This window comes from Protopterus annectens, chromosome 3.part1 (genome assembly GCF_019279795.1).
Source record: "Protopterus annectens isolate FY-2018-M chromosome 3.part1, PAN1.0, whole genome shotgun sequence".
In the NCBI taxonomy this organism is placed as follows: Eukaryota; Metazoa; Chordata; order Ceratodontiformes; family Protopteridae; genus Protopterus; species Protopterus annectens.
The window spans coordinates 1820560835-1820573845 of NC_056732.1; the positions used below are offsets into that span (position 1 = coordinate 1820560835).

At 39.5% G+C, this 13011-nt stretch overlaps 1 protein-coding gene across 1 annotated transcript in view; it reads right to left on the reverse strand.

Annotated features, from left to right (window-relative positions):
• Window positions 1–6548: 6548 nt before the first annotated feature.
• Window positions 6549–13011, reverse strand: part of LOC122797884 (zinc finger protein OZF-like) — a 235209-nt gene continuing 228746 nt past the window's right edge. The window contains exon 5 of the mRNA XM_044066403.1: window positions 6549–6580. Coding sequence (XP_043922338.1) covers window positions 6549–6580 — 32 coding nt within the window. The remainder of the gene's footprint in view (window positions 6581–13011) is intronic.

Sequence of the window (13011 nt, forward strand, 5' to 3'; positions counted from 1 at the left end):
AATGGCTCCCAGTTTGCAGTCATCTGCAAACTTTGTTAGCCGGAGTCCCTTAGTGTTGGCTTGTACTTCAGAGAAGTAGATGCCAAACAAGAGTGGTCCCAGGACTGAACCCTGAGGTACTCCACTTGTCACTTGTCTGGAGCTGGATTCGGAGTCTGCTACTTTTACAGTCTGGATTCTGTCAGTAAGCCAGTTGGCAACCCATCGAGTGACATAGGGATTTATGCCCAGCTTAGTAAGTTTATCTATGATTCCAGAGTGGGGGATGGTGTCGAAGGCCTTGGCGAGGTCCAGATAGGCTGTGTGGACAGCCTTACCCTCATCCACAGCTCTGGAGACTGATTCGAAGAAGTCAATCAGATTCAGGAGACAAGTTCGGCCCTTCACAAACCCAAACTGGGTGGGGTCCAATGTTTGAAGGTTGCCAATGTCTTTGTTTATAAGTTCCATGATAATGCGTTCCATGCCCTTGCAGATCAGGCTTGTCAGACTGATGGGACGGTAGTTCCCGGGATCCAAGGCGGATCCTCCCTTGTGGAGCGGGATAACTGTAGCTGTGCGCCACTTAGTGGGCACAAAGCCTGATGTGAGGCTATGATTAAACAGGAAACTTAGGTGGGGTGCCAGTTAATTTTGTAGTTCATGTAGTACACAGCCTGGGATGTCATCTGGTCCCCTGGATGCTGTATTCTTAGCTTTGGAGAGTGCTATTTCTACCTGTGTGGCTGTGATTATCGGAATTTGGCAATCTTTTGGTATTGAGATGGGCCCTTTAGGGGGTGAGGTTGGCACTAAATCGATCTGCCAGGATACTGGCAATATCCTTGGGATCAGTATATTTAATGCCATTCTGTTGTAGCTCAGAATACATCTGAGCATTACCATTTAGATTCTTGACATAAATATAGAATGCCTTGTGGTTGTCTTTGGAATCTTTGGTAATTTTATTTTTGTAACTAGCTTTTGAGGATTTTATGAGGGATCTCAGTTTCTTACTGAGGCTGGTGAGGGAGTTTTTTGCATCCTGGGATTTTCCTATTTTCTGCAACAGTTTCTTCCCTCTGTTGTATAGTTTGTTTATAGCAGGGGACCACCAGGTTGGCTTCCTTTTTTTGGAGGAGATCATCTTGGTTCTTTTTGGGATGGCACGATTCATGCACGAGTGGATGTGCTCGTACAGTGCCTTAGTGTAGGATTCTGCAGTCGAACTTCTAGATCCCGTCTGCGTGGGTGTTGTGAAGTTTGTCACTTCTGACTTCAGTAGCATGAAGTTGGCTTTGGAGAAGTTTTTTAAGGAGGTTTCCTTACTGGGGGGAGGGTGGCGGTGGGATGTGGATGTCAAGGGTGATTTGCTTATGGTCAGACCTGACCAATGAGGGAGTGACCACTGGTGTGGAGCATCTGTCTCCCATGTTGGTAATGACCAGGTTTAGGATATTAGAGCCCCTGGTGGGACAATGGATTAGTTGATCCAGGGCGTTGGAATTAATAAATTCCAAGAACCGTTGGGAAAAGGAGTTGGTACCTGAGTAGTTTTCCCAGTTAATGGCAGGGTAGTTGAAATCACCTAATATTAGGGTGTTTGGTTGTATCTTAATATTTTCCAGTCTGTTTAGGATATGTGTGTGTGTGTGTGTGTGTGTGTGTATATAAAATACATACATCTACACACACACACTATGGGTATATGTATTAGTCGTATGCTCATATAATAGAGAGCAAAAAAAATAAAAACTCTTCAAATAAAAAAAAAAAAGTCATCACACAAAGAACCAGAGCAGGCAATTTAAAACCAGCTGATTTTCAGTCAGCTGTGCTGGCTTCATTTTCAGTGCTATGATCCTATGATCACTGTATTTGACCATCTCTCAATATATACTTCTACCTATATATCTATATCTATCTATCTATATATATATATATATATATATATATATATATATATATATATATATATATATATAGGTACACTTCAGAATTTCGAAGCTTAAAACTTCGAAATCCTGAACTCAGATTGGCATACAGCGTAGACTAGATTTCCATTTTCCTCGCTGTAGTGCGATCTCGGAGTTGGTGTATTTAAGTTGGGGGTGTGGGGTGTGCAGGGGTGGTTGACCCCCTGCAAACACACGTTTGTGATGTGTTGACTGGTGTTTTTTTTGGGGGGGGTTCTTAATTTTGAAATTCCAAGATATATATATATATATATATATATATATATATATATATATATATATATATATAAAATGAAGCCAAGCTGGTGGTCTTCTACCATAAACAAACTCTACAACAGAAGAAAGAAACTGTTGCAAAAAAAAGAGTAAAATCCCATGATTGGAGGAACTCCCTGGTCAGCCTCAGTAAGAGGCTAAGATCCCACATAAAATCCTCCACAGCTAGTTATGAAAACAAAATCACCACTGATTCTAAAGACAACCACAAAGTATTCTATAGCTATGTCAAGAATCTCAATGGCAACACTCAGATCTGCTCTGAGTTACAGCACAATGGCACTAAATATACAGAACCAACTGATACTGCCAACATCCTGGCAGATAGGTTCAGTGCTAACTTTACCCCCCTCTCACCCCCTAAAGGGCCCAGCTCTATACCGGAAGAATGCAATGTTCCTGTAATCATGGCTGCACAGGTAAAATCCTCACTCTCCAAAGCCAAGAACACAGCATCCATGGGACCTGACAACATCCCGGGCTGCATTCTACATGAACTACAGAATGAACTGGCACCCCACCTAAGTACCATGTTCAATCATAGCCTCACCTCAGGCTTTGTGTCCATTGGATGGCGCACTGTGATGGTTATCCCACTCCACAAAAGGGGAGCCATGACAGACCCTGGGAACTACCACCCCATTAGCCTGACAAGCCTGGTCTGCAAGGCCATGGAACGTATCATCATGGAACTCATAAACAAAGACATTGGTAATCTCCAAACTCTGGACCCCAAACAGTTTGCATTTGTAAAAGGCAGATTATGTCTCCTAAACCTGATAGACTTCTCTGAAGCAGTCACCAAAGCCATAGATGAGGGTAAGGTGGTTCACACAGCCTATCTAGATCTTGCCAAGGCTTTTGACACCATCCCCCACTCTGGAATTATAGATAAACTCATTAAACTAGGTATAAATCCCTATGTCACAAGATGGGTTGCCAACTGGTTTACTGACAGAACCCACACTGTGAAAATAGCAGACTCCAAATCCGACTCCAGACCAGTAAGAAGTGGAGTACCAAAGGGTTCAGTCCTGGGTCCTCTCCTGTTTGGTATCTACTTCTCTGAAGTACAGGCTAACACAGAAGGTCTTTGGCAAACTAAGTTCGCAGGTGACTGCAAACTAGGAGCCATAATTGAAACTCCTAACGATGTGGACATTCTTCAAAAGGGCCTCACTGAGACAAATGCCTGGTGTCAAAGTCATGGCCTCAAGCTCAATGCCAAAAGTGCATTGTCATCCCCTTTGGTAAAAACTCTGTACCCATGAACTACCACATAGGTGGTAGTCTACTTAACACTGAAAGTGTGATAAGAGACCTTGGGGCACAGGTGGACAGTAGTCTCTCCTTTGATAATCACATTTCCACAGTGGTCAGGAAATACTTCTACGTGGCACACCTCATCACAAAAGGTTTCTCATCCAGAAAAAAAGAAGTCATTGTTCCCCTCTACTCATCACTCATTAGACCCATTACAGAATACAACGCCCCTTTTGGTATGTACCTCACAAGACATCTACAACAACTGGAAAGGCCACAGAAATACCTCACAAAGAGGATTACTGGCCTCAAACAGATGCCCTACGCAGACCGTCTCAAAAAACTCCAGCTTTACTCCTTCGCATATTGCTTACTCAGAGGCAATCTCTGCCTAACATACAAAGCTATGTCAAACCCAGAGCTTTTAAACATGCTCCACTTAAAGAAATCCCAATCCCTCCGAGATACATGCTGTAAGGACCTAAACCTTGTCACCACAATAAACAGAACATGCTGGAGGAATAGATTTCTGTCCCAGAGACTTCCCATACTCTGGAACAGACTACCTATGTCAAACAGAGCTCCTCATTAACACTCTTCAAGAATAATCCTGATGACTGGATGGGAAATAGGAAATTCACCCTGGGGATCACTTCTGTGGCTCTGCTTGACAGGGGCACAGGAAAATACTTTTCTTGGTGACAAAAGCCAGGGTACCTTTTTGGATAGGTTTATATAGGCCCTAGGGCCAATAGCCTAGTACCTACATATGAACCTATATACAGGGTTACATTTGAAATGCCAAGGAAAGTTTTGGTGACCACAGGTTGTTGAATGATGGTTGGCCAACCCATGTTGCTGATCCTTCCCTTGTGCGAGTTCTGTTTCAGTGAATGCTCACATGCTCAGTGCATTCACAAAGATGCGGTCAGTCATTTAACTAGAGATCGCTGTACAATGGGGATCGGGAAATTTACCCTTTTCCCCACTGTAGCGCAGTCTCAAAGATGAATTCATATTTTGCAGGGGGTGGAATATACAGAGAGGCTTGCCCCCTTGCAAAATCATCACGTTACATCTTGTGTAGTGTAGGACTGCAGTCTACAAATGTGAAGTAATGTTACATTTGCATAGAGGTGTGTTTGTGGCATTTTGACCTTATCAGCATTACGTTTTCAACATTTTAGTCGACATTTCAGGTGGTTCTTTTATGTGAGTGTCGACTATATGATAGTATGCCTATATACAGATATAGATATATTGTAGATATATAGTTAGAAATATAGATATAGATAAAATGCACACATGCAAAACAGTTGCATCGAGACGTTGGTTCCATTCTCCCATGATTACATTGCCAAATTTATAAATAAACTCCTGTTTTGGACTTCTCATATGAACTGGATAACAAGAGAGAATAAAAGAAAAACCTTACTTTCAGAAACAAACTGAAATCTCCATATTCCAAAAAAAAAAAAAGTAAAGAAATTAAAGAACTTAGAAATAACATTAATTTCACCAAGGTTAAATATGAACTGAAACTTGCCACCACTAGCTTGGGCAATCAAATGATCTTCAGCTACATTGGGCAGCTTAGGAAAAATCTTACATAGTGCTTCAAGTAACTGTGAATCCTACTTAATCCCTGTGAACATTACTAATATATTAGCAGATAAATTTTCTACAAACGTCTCCACCCATCATTCAATCAGTCTTTTTCCCCAAAAAATACATATACCCCCAGTGATCACCTATGAACAAGTTTTAGCTAAAGCATAACATTTTTCTAGCTGTGTGCAGCCAGACATTATGCCATAGTGTTTCGTAGCCATTATGAAATACTACGTTAAACTTACTGCTAAATCTCCTCAAACTTGGCCTGCCAAGAGGCTTCATGTTAGGGGCACAGAGAACTGTTGTGGTCTTTCTTTTTCATAAATGTCGCACACTGATCCCAACAACTGTAAATACAAGCTAGTTCACAGGACAATGGAATATCTCTTTGTTGGCCCTTATAAACAGTGATATTGTCAGTTTAAAATCCCTTAATGCAAATGCATTTTAGGTTTGTAAAGGGTAGTTCAAGCTCACTTAACCTAGTGAACCTGTCGAAAAAAAATATCACTTAAGTTTTGGACAAGGGCAAAGCTGTGCCAATAGCATTTGCTGATGACTGTAAACTTAAAGCTATCATTAACACTCCTGAGGTCTCCCACAACCTTCAACAGGAACTGATATGCACAAACACATGGTGCAAGTTTGCACACTTGTGCTAAGTGCAAGTAAGTGCAGTACTGAGACATTTGTGACACAGATAACTCAGTATCTCCCAACAGAATGCACAGCCCACAGAACTGATCCTGTTAGTGAAAACCTAGACACTTCCATTGACAGTTGACTTTCATTCATTCTACATTATCTGTGGTCATTAGAAAATCCTTCTACATAGCCCAACTGATTACCAAGATGTTATCCTCTAGTGTGATATCTTCATAGGATATCATCCCTCTCTTCTCCTCCTCCAACAAGATATCATCCTCTACAGTGATATCTTCATAGGTTATCATTCCACTCTTCTCCTCCTCCAAGATATTATCCTCTAGAGTGATATCTTCATAGGTTATCATCCCTCTCTTCTCCTCCTCCAAGATATTATCCTCTAGAGTGATATCTTCATAGGTTATCATCCCTCTCTTCTCCTCCAACAAGATATTATCCTTTAGAGCGATATCTTCATAGGTTATCATCCCTCTCTTCTCCTCCTCCAAGATATTATCCTCTAGAGTGATGTCTTCATAGGTTATCATCCCTCTCTTCTCCTCCAACAAGATATTATCCTTTAGAGTGATATCTTCATAGGTTATCATCCATCTCTTCTCCTCCTCCTCCTCCTGTATCTACGTAGCCCATAAAGCAAAACTGTATCGCTTGTTTATCCTGTTGATTGCATAACATCCCATTTTGGGATACTGAAGATATGTGTGCAGATAGTATGTCATGCACACAATATATTGTGGAAGGTTGGCATAATAGCCTGAGAAGTACTTGGAACTGTCAAAATATGTTTGCAGCTGAGATATTGCATTCTATTCAGAATAAAGAGAATAGCAAAAATACCATTTACCCTAAGCTGTGCACTGAAGTCCCACCTTAGAAGTAGTGGAAATCTCTGAAGGAGTGGGAAGTACAATTCATCTATGTAATGGTATAAATAATGGCACAGTGGTGGGAACATCAATTCACCCATATAATGGTGCAGTGGACGGAACATCAATTCACCCATATAATGGTGCAGTGGTGGGAACAGCAATTCACCCATATAATGGTGCAGTGGACGGAACAGCAATTCACCCATATAATGGTGCAGTGGTGGGAACAACAATTCACCCATACAATGGTGCAGTGGTGGGTAGAACAATTCACCCATATAATGGTGTAGCAGTGGGAACAATTCACCCATACAATGGTGCAGTGGTGGGTAGAACAATTCACCCATATAATGGTGTAGCAGTGGGAACAATTCACCCATACAATGGTGCAGTGGTGGGTAGAACAATTCACCCATATAATGGTGTAGCAGTGGGAACAATTCACCCATACAATGGTGCAGTGGTGGGTAGAACAATTCACCCATATAATGGTGTAGCAGTGGGAACAATTCACCCATACAATGATGCAGTGGTGGGTAGAACAATTCACCCATATAATGGTGTAGTGGTGGGAGCAATTCACCCATATAATGATGTAGTGGTGGGAAGGACAATTGACCCCTATAATGGGGTAGTGGCACAGAGCCCTCCTGCAGATTCTGCACAGCTCAAGACACAGCACTCTTCACTTTGACAGTATACCATTAAAATGCCAAAATAACTCAGTCTTTCTTTGGGGCAAAACTTCTTATCATGTTTAAATTCAGAATCCATACAAGGACAACTGATTCTGTTATCTCTGTTTAGATAAACTACCTCACCAGGAATAATACAACTGATTCAGACCTTCAGCAGTTACACATGGAGGGGAGTAAAGAGGAAAAAGGATGTTGATGAAAACTGACCCCAATGTTCAACACCATCCAAGTGCAGATGGGCACTTTCAGTACAATGAGCAGTGCAGCTACGGGCACACATTTGTAAATTTCAGTGCTGTGTTGTATGTTTGAAAATTGATGGACACAACTACTTCAATATGCTCAAGTGTTGAATGTGTGGCTTCATCAATTCTGTTTAATTTATTTCCAAGTTTTATTGGATTTATTTTCAAGTTCTTAATGTAATATACTGACATTTGCCAAGACAATATTTTTGAAAACTAGATTACAATTTTTCTTCAGCGTTGACTGTTGGATTGAGCTTGTAAAACATCTTGAATTAGCTTGCCAAATGGAATTTTTATAATTGTTTCAGCACTACATGCAGTCAAAATTGGTTTCAAAATGTGGGGCAAAGTTCATAGGTAGTATAGATCATTATGTGAGGCAATGTTTGAAGATAGCGGGGTTTACAATGTGGGGCAATGTCTGTAGGGAGTGTACTCATGGTGTAGGTAATGCCTGTAGATAGTGTAGATTATGGTGTGAGGTAATGTTCATAGGTGAAGTAGATCAAGGTGAGAGGTAATGTCTGTATACATTCATAGGTAGTTACTAGGTTTGCTGTCCAGGGACCATTGAGAAGACTTGCTCAAATTCCCAGTTCCCCAAAGCATTGTCTGATTAAGTGACTTGCTCAAGGTCACACAATAGGAAAATGAGGGCAGAGGGCTGGTGTAGATCATGGTATAGGATAACATCTGTAGCTAGTGCTGATCTTAGTCTGGGGCGATATCTATAGATAGTGCGGACCACAGGGTGAGGTAATATTTGTAACTAATTAATATGATGATGTTGGATAATGTTTATAGGTTGTGGAGATGATGGAGTGAGGTAACGTTGGCAGATAATGTAGATGACGGTAAGTGCTACTGTTTGAAAGCAGTGCAGACACTAAAGTGGAGAAATGTATATCACTTTAAACAGTATGGAGCAGAGTGTTGGGTAATGTCTGTCAGTAATGTAGATCACAATGCAGGTTATATCTGTAGGCAGTGTAGATCATGGTGTAGAATAACATCTGAAGGTAATGTACAGCATGATGTGAGGTAATGTGCATTGGCAGTTATGTCATGATATGGGGTAATATCTGTAGGCAATGTAGATCATGGTGTAGAATAACATCTGAAGGTAGTGTACAGCATGATGTGAGGTAATGTGCATTGGTAGTTAGGTCATGATATGGGGTAATGTTTGGAGGCAGTGTAGATCATGGTGTGGAATAACATCTGAAGGTAGTGTACAGCATGATGTCAGGTAATGTGCATTGGTAGGTACTGTGGATATAAAAAGTGTGCACACCCCTGTTAAAATGCCAGGTTTTTGTGATATAAACCTGTACAATTCAATTGTAAAACAAAGAAATCTGTTAGGGGAAAAATATAAAAAATAAAAAAAACGTAAAATAAGCTGGTTGCATGAGTGTGCACACCCTTAAACTAACACTTTGTTGAAGCACAAACAACCCACATCATGCCCTTTGTAAGACCTATATTGAGTACAATGCTCCCTTTGGCATGTGCCTAATTAGATACTTGCAATGACTGGAATGCCCACAAAAGTATTTTGCTAGAAGAATTCAAATCATGAACATCCTGTCCTACAATGATTGCCAAAAGGCTCTGTCTCTGTATTCAGTCTCCTAAAGGCTGCTGAGAGTGGATCTATGCCTGGCTTATAGGGCTTCCTCAGACCCAGTCCTAATGGATCTGTTGCACATGAGCAAAACAAACAGCATCAAAATTCAGAAACACTAGATCCAGGGATCAGAACTTTACTTGTGACATAAACAGGAAATGCTGGAGAGACAGATGTGTCCCAAAAGATCCCTGCACTATGGAACATGCTCCCCTTCCATGTAAAACAGAGTTCATCTTTGAACTACTCCAACAAAACACTGACAACTGGATGAGTAATCCTAAACTTACCCCAGTCTATTCCCTATGTCCCTTATGGACATAGGCCATCAATAAAAAAGTAGTATCCTAAGTAGCATCCTGCCTATAATTCCCTTAGTTATCTCCCTACAAACATGCCCCCCCACCATGATACTCAGCATCCAAATGGGTTTGGTGTGTGTAGCTAGACTTGTAAGGACCCCAGTGGTCAGTAGCCTAGAAACAACCTATGAACTTATACATCATTGGCTCAGATGTAAACATAGATGCAGTCTGATTAAAAACAGTTGGAGGTTTCTATTGCAATTCAAAAGTACATCCAAGACAGTTAATCACTGGGTACATAGCAAGGTAGAGTGTGGCACATTTTTCGGCCTTAGTTTACTCAGCATAAGCTAGACATGGATAATCTTGGTGAAGAAAAGCAGTGACAGAACCAAGAGTTTATGAGGTGTAGTTTCATGTTTATTTTTGAAAGTAGGAAGGTTTTAGGCCTGTTTAATTAAAGGGTGGATACTGCATAATTTGTTTGCTGTGAAAGTCCCACTGTATAATTTTATTCATTTTCAGCAGAGGCCTAGGGAGAAAGGCTTTACAAATAAAAGAACAGAAAATACCTATAAATAGGTAAAAACTGACATATTACAATGTACTGTAAACACAAGTATTAAGACACATATGACATAGAATAATACACACATACTATCATTAAAACAAAATAAATACAATATCATGTAGACTGCTGTAATGTGTTGACATGTTATAACTGCATGAGTTTATTACTTATTCATAAAGCAAATATCAGTGGAACATTCAAAAAAGTGGAAAAAGAGGAGTATTGGAAGGGAGGGAAGAGTGAGAAATAAGTAGATGTTAGAGTTACAACTGGTGTAGACATGGTAGACAAGAGAAATATTGTAAAAGCAAGATTAAGAAATAGAGAAATAAGAGTAAGTGAAATAAAAACAAGGAAAAGGAAAATGTTTATATAGGTATTTCAGTAAGGTACTAACCTCATGCGACTTCAATATAATTCAAACATGTTTTACTCAGAGTTACTGCCAGTTTACTTGTGTTTATTTGTGTTACTGAAAATGATTTGATTTCCAGGCATAACACTTAAGACGTGTCTAATATATCTGTGTCTTTTCAAAGAAAGTGAGATGAAGACACAAAACTAGAATGCATTATCCTCCGCCCTACAAAATTTATGACACCCTAGCACACTTCAGATTACAGCTAGATGACTACATTGGTAGCCACAAATTTACTACTTTGCTCTTCTTGAGAAAAGGGTGCAGTATGAGGGTGACTGCAAATTAGGAGTAGTTAGTATCATGACTCAACTACCTTGTACTTCATGTGATCCTATGATCTCAATATGTGCCTCACAATTATGTATAGTATAGGACTTTCCAGATATATCTTCATGTATCCTAACTGTAGTACCATGTGAAATCTGGTCAGTGAACCACACAGAGAGTACAAGAACATCTACTGCCATATATCATATTTATTGAAGTACAAGTACAAATTTTCTCATCTGATATGGTCTCTTACTAATGTCTAATATTCTTAACATGCATGAAGAAATTATTACAAACAGTCACAAATAAAAATGAGAGGAACTAAAAAACTAACAACCACATCTCTTCATTCTAATGTCCTATATGGGTAAATTATCTTCATCATTTTAACTCTTCAATAAAACTGAATTATTGTGTCCTCAAATATAATGACTCTCAGTCATAAATACATCATAGCTGGCAACAAGGTATGAACCATTCTTAGTTCTGCATTTGAAAACCTCTTTTTGTCAGCCTCCTCCAAGTTTTAATATGGATTATTATAAGAACTGCTGTACAGACATTCCACTGAAGTGCTATTTTCAGTCTGTCATGGCTTGGTTTAAGATCGCCTCTCCTTAACCATTCATGTGTCAAGATCTTAATTGACATTTGGTTGTCCCAACAATTCTATACACTGCCACTGTAGTTCTGGGTTTTATAGTTTTGCCTTCCATTGTGGTCATGATCTTTACATTCCTTACTTTAATCTGTCAAATTCTAGCACTTTTTATTCCTGCATGGCCTTGTCCAAATCTGGCTTGATTTTCCTATCTGTTCAAATCTGAAATGTTTCTGCTAATTGAAGAATGACTATTATGATCTTTGTATATAAGGATGCCAACAAATAATTTTGGACTCCCACAACTGCTGCATACATATAGTCAATTGCAAATGCTTCCTTCACTGTGAGAGATTCATAGTCATGCTGTGAACTGTTTTATCTCTTGTTGTTTTATCTCTTGTGGTATTCTCAATGTCATGTTCTTGTTTTTCTGTCATTCTAAAACATACCTTCCTAAGCTTTGTTCTCAATTGCTCATGTCATACTGATGACCTTATAACCTTTAGGGCACATGTGCCCGTTATTATTCATCACATTCTTTTCCCAGACTCAGATTTTCTTCATGCTTCAGATTTCCTAGTTTTTAAAGCCAATTGATGATGTAAAAAACGGTAAGTTAGAATGACAATGACAAGCTGATTTACAGCTTGAACTTTATTCCTAGATGCCAAACCAGTTTTTGGTATTGGTTTCAGTCTTCTAAGATATCCCCTACTAAACTTTGTTCTCATTTCTTCATGTTGAATTGGTGATCCTTCCACCTAATCCTAAACATTTATGCACCCCCCCTTATTGTTTTTCCATACTACATTCCTCTCCTGGGGAGATACTTTCTCAATGCTTCAGTTTTCCTGATATATAAATTTGCATCTGCACAGCTACGTGAGCCAAACTTCATTTTTATATAATCTGAAATTAGTCTAAACATTTTAGTTGCATTTTAAGTTTTTATCAGATGAGCTACACAGTTTTTATTCTCCCTACAATAAGGGGGTGAGACGTTATTTGACAAGATTGTTTTCCTGAAGTCAAACTTTAGCCAAAACTTGGTGTGTTCAATAAACAGGATTTACGGATTGACAAGAAAAATGGTGACAAATGTATTACCCAGCAATATTCTCTACAGTATTCTCACACCCAAAAAAGTAATTCACACTTTTTCATGTCTTGCTTAAGTGGTATGCCACTTTTTTTCTAGTAAGTACTGCTTGATTTGTTTCTAACTTCAAAATATCTGCCTAAAAACTTTATTGATACATCACTCCCCTCAGGCGTTTGGCAGTGCACTGTACAGCTACAGACATCTTGAGTTGACATTTTTTTCCTGTAAAACCACCATTGAAATTTCCCCAACACTTGTTGCACATAGGTCAACTAAGTTTGCAGTGACAAGCACTGCCTCCTGAGCTGCAAACCAGATACACCTGACATTACTTTACCTTCTCATTCCAACGGTCTAATAAATAGAAAATGGTCTGTTGCGATGGGTTTGAACTCTCCTCTATCGCCATTACCAGCTTAGTGGATATGGGCATCCTGAGGCAATGCAGAAATTGCCTCATGTTTACTGACAACCATTAATTCTCAAACTAACTTATATAGTATGAGAGATGGATTTACA